At 34.5% G+C, this 14,091-nt stretch overlaps 2 protein-coding genes across 5 annotated transcripts in view; one reads left to right on the top strand and one right to left on the bottom strand.

Moving 5' to 3' along the window:
- Nucleotides 1-1,573: 1,573 nt before the first annotated feature.
- LOC108685453 (transmembrane protein 11 homolog, mitochondrial) lies at nucleotides 1,574-4,316 on the bottom strand. The gene is made up of 4 exons (XM_018190240.1): nucleotides 4,200-4,316; nucleotides 2,713-2,930; nucleotides 2,054-2,394; nucleotides 1,574-1,891 (listed from the first exon to the last, which is right to left on the bottom strand). Exons 1-3 carry the CDS (start codon nucleotides 4,262-4,264, stop codon nucleotides 2,108-2,110), a joined length of 570 nt encoding a protein of 189 aa, XP_018045729.1. The 5' UTR covers nucleotides 4,265-4,316; the 3' UTR covers nucleotides 1,574-1,891; nucleotides 2,054-2,107.
- Nucleotides 4,317-11,080: 6,764 nt separating this feature from the next.
- Nucleotides 11,081-14,091, top strand: part of LOC108686200 (protein outspread) — a 193,719-nt gene continuing 190,708 nt past the window's right edge. For all 4 annotated transcript variants that reach the window (XM_018191360.1, XM_018191376.1, XM_018191369.1 and 1 more), the window contains exon 1: nucleotides 11,081-11,715. In XM_018191360.1, the coding sequence (XP_018046849.1) occupies nucleotides 11,560-11,715 (156 nt within the window). In that variant the 5' untranslated portion in view covers nucleotides 11,081-11,559. The remainder of the gene's footprint in view (nucleotides 11,716-14,091) is intronic.

Genomic DNA, 14,091 nt, shown 5'->3' with positions numbered 1-14,091 from the left:
ATATATACATATATATATATATGAAAGCAAGAGGCAACATATATGAAAGCAAGGCAAGTAGTTAAATAAAATACACTATTCAAAAGTATATTTTATTTATATCGCAGCCACTCTCTGACTAGTGGAGTATCTTTACATTATGTACACTCTATTACTATGAATTTTTAATTGGAACTGACGCTGAAAAGATATCGAGTGCTATCCATCTCTTGATATAAGGCTTATAAAATCAATAAAAAATTCTAATATTTTAAATTTTAAGTAATAAAGATCTCAATTATGTACATTCATTTAATAATTATTTGTAAAATATTCGAATATTATAATGTAAATACAAGATTATATGTAATTAAATGTATGATAAAAATATATAAATTGTTCACAAGAGTGATAGATAGCATCTATTTATAGTACTTTTCAATGTGTTATTAAAATATTTTAAATTGTTAACACTTCATTTAATTTTCTCTATTTATTTAAGTGGTACAAACTTACTTAAAATATAACAATTTTAATAAGACTTGAAAAAATATGTCTACCATAATAAAATCTTAGTTGTCATGACAGATTTAGCCATTCCAATATCCCATATATTGATCACATTTTCATGTCTTCCTTAAGTTGTATTATATATCTATTTTTTAATAAAAGAGATTATATAAAGAAACGTGATAAAAATTTATATTATATTATAAAATATAATTAAATTTAATATTAAACATAACATCGAGCGATTAATACATACATTAATCACTATATAATATTTAATCATGTAATGTAATCACTATGCAAACGATTCTGGTATGTAATTACATTGTACATATAAATATAGAATGCAACTACACTCTTGAGACATACTGAAAAAATTGTAATGTACTTCAAATAAAATTTGATTATATTTTTTGCTATAATGTAATTTTTTGTCAATAGTAGTAAGCTTGTTCTGTGTAATGGACTTTCTTTTTTAGTATTGTAATTTGTTAATTTAACATATTTAGAGAAACAAGTCTTTAATAGAAATACATTCACCATATTTTTGCGCTTCATGTATAAAAACAGAATTCTTTAGAAAAAAATATATGGATTTTCAGATGTTGATCTTACAATTCTCGTTTCTTAAATTTTGTGCTATACTCATTACATAACGATATTTTAAAATATAATAAAGTATATCTATTATCATCCTAAGGTTGATTTGTAATTTCTACAGTAATGTTCAGAATTATGTACACTGTCATCTTTTGAGCTTCTGTGTCGATGTACGTATAAACGAGAGAATGTTTCATTCGTACGATCATAAATTTTATATCACGTGATGAGAGTTCATAATGTACAGAATTTTAATTTTTGTTATCGTTAAACATTTATAGGAATGTTTGCGACGTCAACTTTCATTTTACGAGATTAATGCAAATAAGTTTCGTACACTTGTAATGAAAAAAGTATATATCTTATTCTATATTCTATATTTATGATTAATAAAATAAAATCTAAAATTAAATTTTTATGATCAATATATCTTTCTGTGATTTCAACATAGATTGTTTTGTTGGGTGAGAAAATCTAGGCAATATATCCTTTGACATATCATACGTATTGTATTCTCTCTCTACCTATTTTATTTACAGTCTAAAAATACATAATGCTAAATTCATATATACTATTGTAAATTTAATCATTCTAAGAACACTTATGTCAATATTTCTTTTTCTTCATTATAGAGACTGCATGGTCTTTCCAGCTTTGCAATAGTTATTTTTGAAAATTTTGTCAAAATGAAGATCACAAAGAATAATGATTTCAAATTATATGCCAATGTAAAAGCTTGGATAAAATCTGGCTCTCTTTACTTGTATTTATGTGGTGTAATCATCACATAAGCAGCATTCACCTGCGAGGTAGTATCAAAAAGTGTTATAAATCAATCGTAAAAGGAGAGAATACTTTGTGTCATAATATATCACGGCATGAGAATAAACAAGTTTGCATGTTTCCTTTCATTCAAGGAATTCTGTAGGCCTACTACTATGAAACTCGACATTATGTGGCCTACCTTATTATTTCATTCTGGCCTATAAATCAAAACCAATGCCAGTAATAATTTTTTTCACTTGAACGCTTGATATACTCTCCAGGCAGTAATACCGAAGGCTGCCAATGCAATAGTTGTATGAAGAATTCGTCTCCTCTTATCATCTTTTCTTACAAGAAACGTCGGAGATGACGGACCTAGAACAGCTAATAGTTCAACGTGCGGTAATTTGCTGGTATCAGTTTCTACTTGATACTGGCAGCAGGGATCAAATTGCCAAGAGACTGTATATAATCCGCAGGTTATAACTGACGTAAAACCTAATGGACCACAGATGTACGGTCGATCGCCCCAAACTAATCCTGTAAGAGAGATATTATAAAATATATTATTAATCAGCAATATATGCAATTTTAAGCCACAATGAATTAACATATAATTGCAACACATACATATGATATTGTAACACTCGTATAATTTATTAAGAATAATATAACAATACAGATATGCAAGATTTATAATTTTAGGCATTATGTATACTTTTTTTTTGTTCTTAATGGAAATAGGAAAAGGAAAATAAAAAATGCTGATATATCAAGCCTAGACTTAAAAATCCTGGACATTTCTTTGTAATAATAATTGTAGTGCATGAGAAGATTTTTTATATAAATTAGACAAACCTGTGACGATTGCAGCAAGACCCGACAATGCGGCAGTCTTGTGAAGACAATTTCCTACTGCTATCCATCTGGAGGTTTCATCACCTAATTTCGACGGCTCGATAACGATTAAACTGCATTCTGATTCTAGTGCTCGCTCTAACTCGTATTCAAATGTCTCGTGGGCATTTTCACTGTCGTATACTTCTCTGATAATGGCAACATTAGAGGATTCATCCCTGCAAAAAAAGAAATAAATGTATGAACTAATATTCAGATAACATGGAACAAGAATGTCACAGCAATATTGTAATATTACTGCAACATTGATTGCATTCAGCAAATAAAAACAATTTGGTAGCTTTTGTAAGACGTTTTTAATACAATTGATATTTATAAATTTAGATTCTTTGAGAAACTAAGAGAAAGATCAATCATATTAAAGAATTTTACAACACTTGCGAAGCTGCTTTTGCTGCTGAATGCAGTTATTGCTTTAACGTTCCATCCCAAACAGAATAACAAGTCACGATAACATCAAAATGACATTAAAATGAATCAGAAATGATTGAAAAATGATTTTTAATGATCATTTTGAAATTATTTTGACATTATTTTGACATCACAATGACTTGTTTTGCTTGAAATGCTATTTAAGCACTTTCTAAGCTAATGTTGCATTTTGCAACATAATTATGTTAATATTTATTAACTTCAGCATACCAGGGTCATTTCTATAAGTGCAAAATCTTTTGAAAAAAAAAAAAAAATTATTCTCATACAAAAGATTAAGTAATTTGTAATTTATTTATAACCTCATGTATAAGCTATATATAATTGCGATTTAAGCATCATAAAGTGCCCTGTAAACAACATTAAATCCTGATCTCTTTGAAATTTCTTCCTTTCATGTGTTATGTAAGACACAGATTACAGTTTATAATCAATCGATGTAAGATTTGTTTTGATCGCGTGCTAAGTCGTCCTGGTGAGATTAATTGTAAGATCAAAGTCGTGTATTTTGTGCGGTCTCGCGATTAGATGCTATTATCATAATAACGAGATAAGATGCGTATATACACACGCGCGCTCACGCACACACGCACACACACACACACGCACACATACACACACACATATATATATATATATTAAAGATACACGAAAGAACGATAGTGAAAGTGACAGAAGCCGATGTGAGCCGCTTCAACAAAATGTGATGAAAAATCGAAGTCGCGACTAAAAATCTTCTTTGTGTCCTACAAAATCGCGTCGAACGTTGTCTCGAAATCAAGAATTCAATATTCTTCGAAGTATTCGAAGTCATGAGGCCCGGAGATTTATAAAAAATTAACTCGCCGCCTGCTGCCGCGGTGACTTTGAGGTTAATTCCGTCGCAATGGCGATGGGGAATCGCGTCGCCAAGACATCGGTCCGGCGACATATCTCTCGCACGGATGGCGTTGAGACGCCGCGGACGAAGGTGGAGAATAATCCCGTCTACGAACCTGTCACCAGCTTCATCTACCATCTTCACCGTCGATCCCGCAGATACTGAAACGGCGGTCTGCATCGGACCGGAAGAAAAAGCATGACTCGTCGAACCGGACGCAAAAATCAGCTGATGGGCGCGCGCGAGTGCGAGTCACTTACGCGACTCCGGCAGTTCCGGCGATTTTAAACTTTCTGTTGGATACGTCGGTGGCAATTTGAACGTTTCGCGTCCTTCGTTTCCGGTTTCAAACGAGTCCCGAAAAAGCAAGTGCGCGAATTATTTCTCCGATCGTAATTTCTAACTTCCCAATCCAAAATGATAATGGAATCGACATCGAATCGACGTCGATTCCATTATTATTTCTGACTGGGTTGTCATACTGCGGAGACTTTGAACAAGCGACAAATAAAAAATAAATTTCTATCGAAATGTAATATCTATAAAATAATTACTTTGGAAGCGGACGGGTATTAATTAATTGTAGTATTTGATATTAATCGTACGATTAGAAATGTAGGTAGAAGAATTAGTTGTATCTTCATTTGAATAATTGCATATTTCGATTATCGAATGGATCCAAGTTAAATTTTTCAAATTAAATCTTAGAATAAATCAATTAAAACATCTGTATAATTATTTATATGTTTCTGTGTACATAACAAAGTTTATATTACAATTTCAGAAGAAACATGGGAAATATATTAATTTAAATAATGTAACCGCATTTAATTCTAATTTTAAGCACGCATATAATTATTATCGATTCAAATTTCATTATTAAATCAATTTAAACTATTTAATTTAATTTAATTTAAATTGTGTGTTACTATTATTTTTTCGTAAATTTATTGATCGGGATTGCGCTACCTTTAAGTGCAATACTGTTTCTTTATGTCATATTTGAATTTCAACAAAGAAGCAGTAAGTCTATTTCCTTACATTTCCTCTCATGCTTAGTATTGAATACAGATATTTATGGAAAAGTGAGAAACAGGATAGAAATAAAGAGTGCGGAAGGTTCAAACAAACGAGCTGACTTTACGATAAATACATGACTAATCCATTTGTTTCGTTCATACTTCTTATGCATTCCGCGTTTCAAGCGTGAGACAAAATGCGCATATCTACGTGAAGGAATTAGGAAGGAAAAGGGATGACGTTATAGAAAATACTGAAAAAGTTAAGAAACGAGTGGCTGTAATTTATCCCGTCTCATTCAGAGTCGCCGCAAAACTGGAAATTATGAAATTGTCAATTGAAAATTGAAAAACGATTAGGGAAATCAGGAAAAAGTCAGGAAATTTTTGCAAAACTCTAGAAAAAATAAAATTCTGGAAAGAAAATTCTTTAAAGAAGTATAATATGCATTATATCAGAGAGAAACTTGAAAGAGAACATGACGGCCCAAAACTTGTAACCGTAAAATGCTGCCGCGCACTACTGAACAAAGTGGATGTAAACTAGCAAAGTCCACTTTTCTGAGGATACATACGTCTACTGTAGATGATAAATCGATATTTGATTCATATAATCGTACTACATTCACAATTGTGGATCAGAAATATTTATCTCTGCAATCTTACATGCGATGTTATTTCGTTTAAAAGTATTAATATTAATGTGACAATTATTAAATAATATCAACAGACTTAACGTCGATTCTCGCCATCTAACGAGTTTATTAGTTATAAAAATATTAGTTATAAAAATATTAGTTATAAAAAAATTTACATTTTGACCACAAATAAATTGCGGATGGTGTGCTAGAAAAGTTTGAGTTATGGAAATGATCGCCTTTATTGAAGATTCAGATTATTATCTATCATAGTTTTATACATTGGAATGTAACGTTGTACGAATACTGTAATGATGAAAACTCTGTGAATCGAAATGTATATTATATATTTTTCCAGATACATATTAAATAAATTAATCAAATATCTTTTTATGCTCGTTTATTATAGTATCATTTATTATAATATCTCTTTTGAATTTTTTGAAAGATTACTTATATGGTCTTATAACGAGAAGAAAAAAATATTTTATGTAAAAAACTCACACAAATTCAAAAAATAAGATTGTATGCTTCTTACATTAAAAATGAAAGAGAAGAATTCGATAGAATACGTACATTGCCCATTCAAAATAAAATATTCTTATTAGTAAAACCATAAAAATTATTAATGGTGACACCTTAATTACCCAGTTCTTTCCTTTCCTTTCCACGAGAGCGCGTGACTTTGGGAATTTCTGTCCCCCAGAAAAGTACGACGGGACAGTCACTCTCGTCTTGTTAAGTTATTGTGTCATTTTACATCTTATTTATATACATTATTTGTAAATTTTTCATGAGCCGTACATTCCCTCTCTCTCCCTATAAGTGACCACATATTCCACTCCTACGGGATACAATATGGCAAAAATACAAGGGTTTCAAGAAGTTTATTTTTTAATATGAAAAATAAATATTTCGTGATGACTCGGAATCTAAAGATCACATCTCCGTCACATTTCCGCTGTTGGGCAAATTTAATTTGCTCGATAATGAATGACATTTGTAGGTAACCTTTTGTTTTTGGTTATGGAAAATAATATATATTGTGAGGCGCGAATAGAATTGAACGCGAATTACAAGTCCACGGATACAAAGCCATTCGACGCTTCGCGAATATGAACATGGATATTAGTATATCATACTAGAAGTAAAGAATCTGATAGTAGTGAAGAAAGTACTTTATTTTACCTCTTCTTTATAGATGTTCTCTCCTCGCTTGAAAGAGAAAGTTCATTAGATCATGCCTGTAATCATTATAAAAAAAGATTTTAGAATTTGGATGTCTTCAAATTTCATTGAGCCTTTAATACCTTGTTTATTTATTTAACAAATGAGTTTGGCAATAAATTCTTCATGTAGTGATAGAGTGAGATCGTACTAATAGAAAATGTTGAATTGCTTAATTATATAAATTAGATTTGATGATCGCAAGATCGTAAGGCGTGGAAATCGTAATAGAGATACTCAGAGTATTTCTAATATGAAATAATCCATGCTCCTATGTTATAGTAAAAATCGTTGCTAAAGTATAAATGTTATTACAATAATAAAAAGTATAATAATAAAAAGGACAACCGGAATGAATGCCTATTTCTGCGATGCTTGATTCCAACTATCTGAAGACGAGTTCTAATCTATAATCTATCGCATGCTTATTTTTCGCGCATGCTGACTGTGTTTGCATTTTAGAAATATTAAATAAAGTTTTTTAATTGTAATACTGATATATAGTACTTTGTGTTTTAATATCGATTTCTCAGGGAAATCATAATATCTTATATTAGGAGCAATATATAATTTTTTTTGCGATTTGCTCACTGTTTACATTTCTTTAATTAAAAAAAAAATGGAATGTGAATTAAATTTTATATAACTTTATCTTAAAGCTTATTAAATTCCCTTCAAAAGGATTATTTTTTAAAATTATTTTTTAAAATTCTGCTCATATATTTCTAGCATTTACCCAAAATGAACTCGGTATCTCATAATAAGAGCTTTTCCTCTATCTATTATTCCTCTATCTATTATAGTGTTTTTTTATTCAATATTATAAATGTGAATCGTTATTTCTAAGCTTTGCTTTTTAACATTTCTCATTGAGAGTGTAATGTATCCCGCACTTCTAATAATCTGCAAATGATTTGCTCTCAATGGAAGATTGTTGATTTTGTATTCGCTGAGGATGACTCCGAAAGGAGTAGAAATGTTCGAAATAAATTGAAGAACCAGCAACACCTGAGGATTATTTGTTTCTTCTATCTCTCCGCTCTTACAACAGCGTATGATTCTTATTGAATGACTTTATATTTATACTCTTATTTATATTTTATACATATATTATTTTATACATATATTAGTTAACCTCGTATATCTAATTAGTCAAGCGCCATTAGAAATGGAATCGATCCCCAGAGATCGACACTGAATTTTCTGTTCGGCCGGCATCGGTTCCTGAGAATATTGAATTTTCCGAGACAAAATTTAGATTGACTGGCAAAGGCTGACAAGGCTGATGCTAAGAAGCATCCTTCGGTGCGATGAAGCTATCTAGGCTATTATTTACAGATGGCCGTTGTATATGAAGTACTTTAGATCATTAAGTATTGACAGATTATGGAACCCTAAAACTCTATGCGCATTAAGAGAAGCGAAAGATGCTTTCTCAGTATTCGTCGAGTCTCGCCTGGATGAAGTACGTTTATAATATTTAAGAAACGCGAGTGAATTTTTTAAATTTTGTGATTTATCAATCTGCAAAAATATTCCATTAGCGATTCCATTAATATTTTTGTACGTTTACGTAATTTACGGAAAGTGATAATGTTGTGATTTAGAAAAAAATGAACGAATATAATAATATAATTAAAACTTGTATTTAGATTTTTTTGTTTCTTTAGACTAGATTTTAACTTAAAAATAGATTTTATAACTTATTATAAAATAGATTTTAATTAATTATAAAATAATTTGTTTAAAAAATTATATTTTATAGAGTTTTTGTTGTTTCAAATCACTGTGCGGCATGAAAATAAAATTGCTTCTTTTATTTTCAGAATCAAGCGAGGAGAGAAAATCTATAAAGAAGAGGGAGAATAAAACGCTTTCTTCCACTATCAGATTCTCTATCTCTAATATGATATATTAATACCCATATTTACATCTGCAAGGCGCCGAGTGGTTTCGTATTCTTGGACTTCGGTTCGTGGACTTGTAATCCGCTGATCTGAGTTCGATTCCGCTCGTGCCTCACAATATATTATTTTCCGTAATCAAAAACAAACGGTTACAATATAATTATTATTGATATCATTGTAAATTATTATTGATATCATCGTCATTGTGCAAATTAGAAATTTACCGAACAGCGGATAAAATCGCAAACCCGGTGGGGCTGGTAGAATTGAATTTTGGACTCTTTAGATTCCGAGTCAATTCACTTCGGCGTGTAGCCATCCTGCGCCCTATGATTTGTACTATCAAATATGACAGTAATCATGTTATAATACATATTTTACAACTTATGTGACAAGTATAATATTTATAATAATTTTTTTTTCAGTTTCTATTAAAACTACACATATTTATATTATTATAAATATGTGTAGTTTTAAGTAGATACTGAAAAAAATTATCATATGTTATTACATATATTGTAATTGCGAGTCATTTACTAGTCATAGTACGAGTCATTGGGCGCAAAATGATTACACAAGGAAGTCGACTCGGGACGGATTCGATTCCACCAGCGCTCCACATTTGCGGTTTTATCCATTATTTTGGCGAGCAAATTTATTTTTAAATATGTGTAGTGTTTTGACGACAGTTACTATTTTGCGATGATGGAAACAAAAAGTAGTACAAATTGGAGCAAATGATGAAATATCAAAAACAAAATATCGAAACTTACTGTACTTAATTTCTGTAATATAATAAAAAAAGTAATTTACAAGTAACTCTTGTAAGGTAACTTTCCCAATCCTGATTATTTTGCAATTCCAGGAATCGCCCGCGAAATTCGAGCGAAACAGACGCGCGGAATGTCGATAATCAGGGAAGTTCAGGCGATTACGCCGTGGCGGCGCGATAGGCGGGGGACTACATTCGCGATCAGGCTGCGCGTAGGGACGCTTCGCATAGTGTGTTCCGCGGTCGGTTGGACGAGAGCGGAGAGAGTCGGTCGGGCGCGCAGATAGAATTAAACGGAGCGAGATCACAGATGGATGTTCGCGCGAGCGCACTGTCACGGGCAGCGCGACGCTCCGTGTCGTCGTCATAATTTTCCCCGTGTCGTATCATGTCGTGTCGTGTCGCGCGGATGTCGTTAGGTATCATCGTTCTCGTCAATCTCGCGCGTGCGTGCGTTTCTACTACGCAAGATTAGGATTTTACGCGCCCCCGCCGGATTCCATCGCGGTTGACATTTGGAGATTCTGAAGACGAACGCGGAATCGTTCGCTAGTGTCGATCCGCGACACACCAAGGTGACACCCTCGAATTCGTGGGGGTTCTCTCATGTCAAATCGCGGGGGTGTGCAATAAATCTCGAGCGCTCCGAAGTGCGCCGCGCGTGATCGCGATTCGCGGAACTGCGTGAAGTCTGGCACACGTGCGCCCGTCCCGCGTCTGCGCGCAGCGAGTGACATGTTTTCGAATATCCGACGACGGTGTTCGGTAGCGGTTGATCAGGTTGATGACTCGCGTGACAATCGGCGGCGTGAGTGGATTCGTGAGCGACGGCGTAAATCCACGTGCTCCACGAGAGTGTCGAGCAGCGGTACGTGAGCGGCGCGGAGAGGAGAGGCGAGGTCGCCAGTCGTGGCCGTCGCGCCGCCGCGCCACGCCGATCGACGGGGGAATACGACGAATACGTAGTACGTACGGGAGAGGAGCGAGTAAGTGTGTGAGTTTACGCGCCGCCGAGTGGGGGGTGAGGCGAGTGTTTCGTTTCGACCGGATCCGCATTGCCCTGACAGTCGACGAGGAGTGTGTTGTACGTGCGGGTGTGCATATACACGGAGCTGCGCTGCGCTCGCCCGCGGCTGCCGACTGCCGTGCGAGTCGCGCGAGGCGCGATCGTAAACACGCAACGCGACGACGTAACGTGCGAGAACAAACACGTCGCAACGTAATATATCCAGCAACGGTTCCTCGCGATTATTTTCGCGGGAGAGAGAGAGAGAGAGAGAGAGAGAGAGAGAGAGAGAGAGAGAGAGAGAGAGATTGTCGCGATTTTCTCGAACTCCGAAATCGTCGAATACGCGGACAAGTGCGAGCGTTTTCGGGAGTGGCAATTTACCCCGCGTCGACGTCGCGAGTGACATTCTCGCCGAGAACAGCTGGGCGGCGAATCTCTCGGAGCATCACCGGCGTTCATCGACGCGTCAACGACCTCTGTGCTCTCCGTTCGCGATCCCGTAAAGGAGCTCTCTCGTCGGAGTGGTGCGTGAAATCGCACGGTGTAAACGGTGTTCCGCGTTAACGTGACGAAGGCGCCAACGCGCTTCGGCGCTTCATTGCTTCATCCGAAGGACTCGCTCGCGCGCGCGAGTGATCCTGGGCGTGAAAGTGACACTTGCGTGAAGCATAAAAACACAAGCGGGAGTAAACACTTCCTGGAAATAGCGGTTCCCGACGACTCGCGTTCGCCGCGAGGAACGGAATCAGTGTGCGAGAAGGGCAGCGGAAGAGAAATCGGGGTGTCCAGGGTGGCGGATCCGCGGCGGTAAAGAAGGCGAGAAAAGGTGTAGAAGGAAGGAAGGCAGGCGATGCTGTGCCTCAATTGCGATCGACTGCGCGGTTAATTCGCACGTGTCGGGATATGTCGGGTGGCACGGCGAGCGGCGGCAGCGGCGGTGTCCGCGGAACCGGCGCCGAGTGCAGGAAGTTCGCGCCGAACATATTCAACAAGAGCAAGTGCAGCAGCTGCTTCAAGCAGAAGGAGGAGCACAGCGCCGAGGCTCTGGAATGCAACAGGGTGAGTTTTACTTGATGGACTCCTTCTATCTTCGTCTCCACCGTGACCTTCTTCTTCCCTCTTTTTAAGGCTCCTCCTCTTTCGCTACCGCACTCGTGCCTGTCTTCTCTCTTTCTTCCTCTTTCTCTCGCTTACATAACTATGTATATACGTAATTATAGTCATTGAATGTTAATCCGAAAAATTCTCTTTTCGCGAGCAAAGGCAGGAGCAAAAATATGCAGTTCAGGAAGGTATATTTATTATATATTACGCATATATGTATACTTATTACACGTCACCGGTTTTGATAGTTTTTTCAAATTTAAAAAAAGAGTTTCTTAAATCTTCATTAAAAATATTCTACACTCCTTGACTTTATTTAGAACAGAATTTAGTACACAGATGACAAGTTCAGTAATTAATTTTTTTATGAAGCACATATGAAAAGAATGATTTTGCTGAAATATCTAAAAATTTAGCTATAGATACAGATTTGAAAATAATTTTGTTGGATTACCAAAATATTATATACAAGATATATTCAAATTGGTAGCTAGAATATCAAAACTTTTTGCAGCATCAAGCTTGAGATTTGTTCGTAGTTATTTAAAATATTCAATGAAATTCTTTTTATTTTAATTCAGATCTACAGTTAAACTTTTTAGATACTTCAGTAAAATTATCCTTTCCGTATGCTTGTCGGTTCTTAGAAACCTTTCTAAATTCTGACAATAAAACACGATAACGCTTTTCTGGTTTTTCTTTATATCATTCTCCGTTCTCTTTTCTCTCTCTCTCTCTCTCTCTCTCTCTCTCTCTCTCTCTTATTAGTATTCGAACATCTGACTCGGCTCTTCTCTTTCTCGCTCACTCTTGAATTCCTTTCTAAGATCGAAGACGAGCGGCGAGAAGGAATAGAGATCCTGTTGTTGTCAGGATGTCGACGTTATGTAAGATCCGTCGTGGCCGTCGTTCACAAATCGCTTTGCAAACGCGATATACGTTTCGTTTACTTGTCCTTCAAGCGACATAGATCTTCCGGCTCGTTTGCATCACGACAGTCGCGGTTCATTAAATTTACCTTAGCCATCGCGCTGCACCTTTCTAAATTGATATGAGTAAAAATGATAGTTTTCGATTGACGTTACAATGCCGCAAGCATTGCCGTCGCCACTCAAATTATTACGTAATCTATGAGTATCGTGTATAAAAACGAGTAAATGTTCCGTTGAAAATAGATACGATAGGTGCTTGCTAACAAGAGACATAGATGACATAGTGGGCGGTATTTATAATCTATTCTTATTTTAAGACCGTGCCTAACATTTTAAAATGCTAATGGCTTTCTGATTCACTGAAAAAAAATTTACTGAATTTTATTAAGTACTTGTTTGAATATTACTAACACAATATTAAATATACTTACAGTACTTTAAATACTTATTTAAAGTAAAAATTTATATTTCAATTAAATAAATATATGTTTAGATTTAGTAAATATTTCGTTAATACTATTCAAATAAATCTTTAATAAAATTCAGTAAATATTTTTTTTCAGTATTAGTTTATGACATCTCAAGACTGTACTTAAGACGGTCCTAAATATAAGATTCGATTATGAATACCAGTGTAACACAGTGAATCATAAGATTTTTATTGTTTGCCAATGTTAAACAAAGATAATATGATCACTGCGTCATACAGTATCGCTTGCTAGAAAGCATCAGATATATGAGATAGAGATTTCAGATTGCGAAATTTCGCATGAATTTGTATGTATATGTATGATGATTATCGTTTGCGGATTATGTTGAGATCTCGCGTTGCTTCGTAAGCCCGTATTTTTTTATGACGGTTAATCATACATATAATATAACGAGCTACAATTACGCGGTAATCTAAAGGCACGTCTTAAATAAGTGTATTATAAAATCTGGTGCTTAAAAGAAATTACTTGAAAGTAAAGGAAAATTTTGGAGCCAGCTTATCTTAACATCGTTGAGTATGAATTTAATCTGCACATTGGATTAACGAATTAATGATTTCCTTAAAAATATATTAGTATAATTATACAGTCCCTATAAAAAAATTTGAATTTAGAAATTACAATTTATATTTTCCATAAAAATGAATTATTAAAATTGTGTAAGATTTTAATCATTTTGTATGAGTATTTTAAATAATCAAGACTGTAGGTATTTAGTGCTCATACATATAAAAGTAAGATTACTTAATGATTTTTTATGCAAAGTTTTGCATAAAAAGATCGAACGAATATAATTGAAAAAAAATTTACAAATAGCAGTCTGAGTTGATTCTCATGTATCTTTAGTGATATCGATGTAAATTCAGTTTTAATATAAAAAATTTATTAAAATGTATTGTATAAAAGAA

Source organism: Atta colombica, unplaced genomic scaffold, assembly GCF_001594045.1.
Source record: "Atta colombica isolate Treedump-2 unplaced genomic scaffold, Acol1.0 scaffold100, whole genome shotgun sequence".
NCBI classification, from domain to species: Eukaryota; Metazoa; Arthropoda; class Insecta; order Hymenoptera; family Formicidae; genus Atta; species Atta colombica.
Note: the sequence above shows the minus strand (reverse complement) of the source record. Positions and strands in the feature narration are given on the sequence as shown.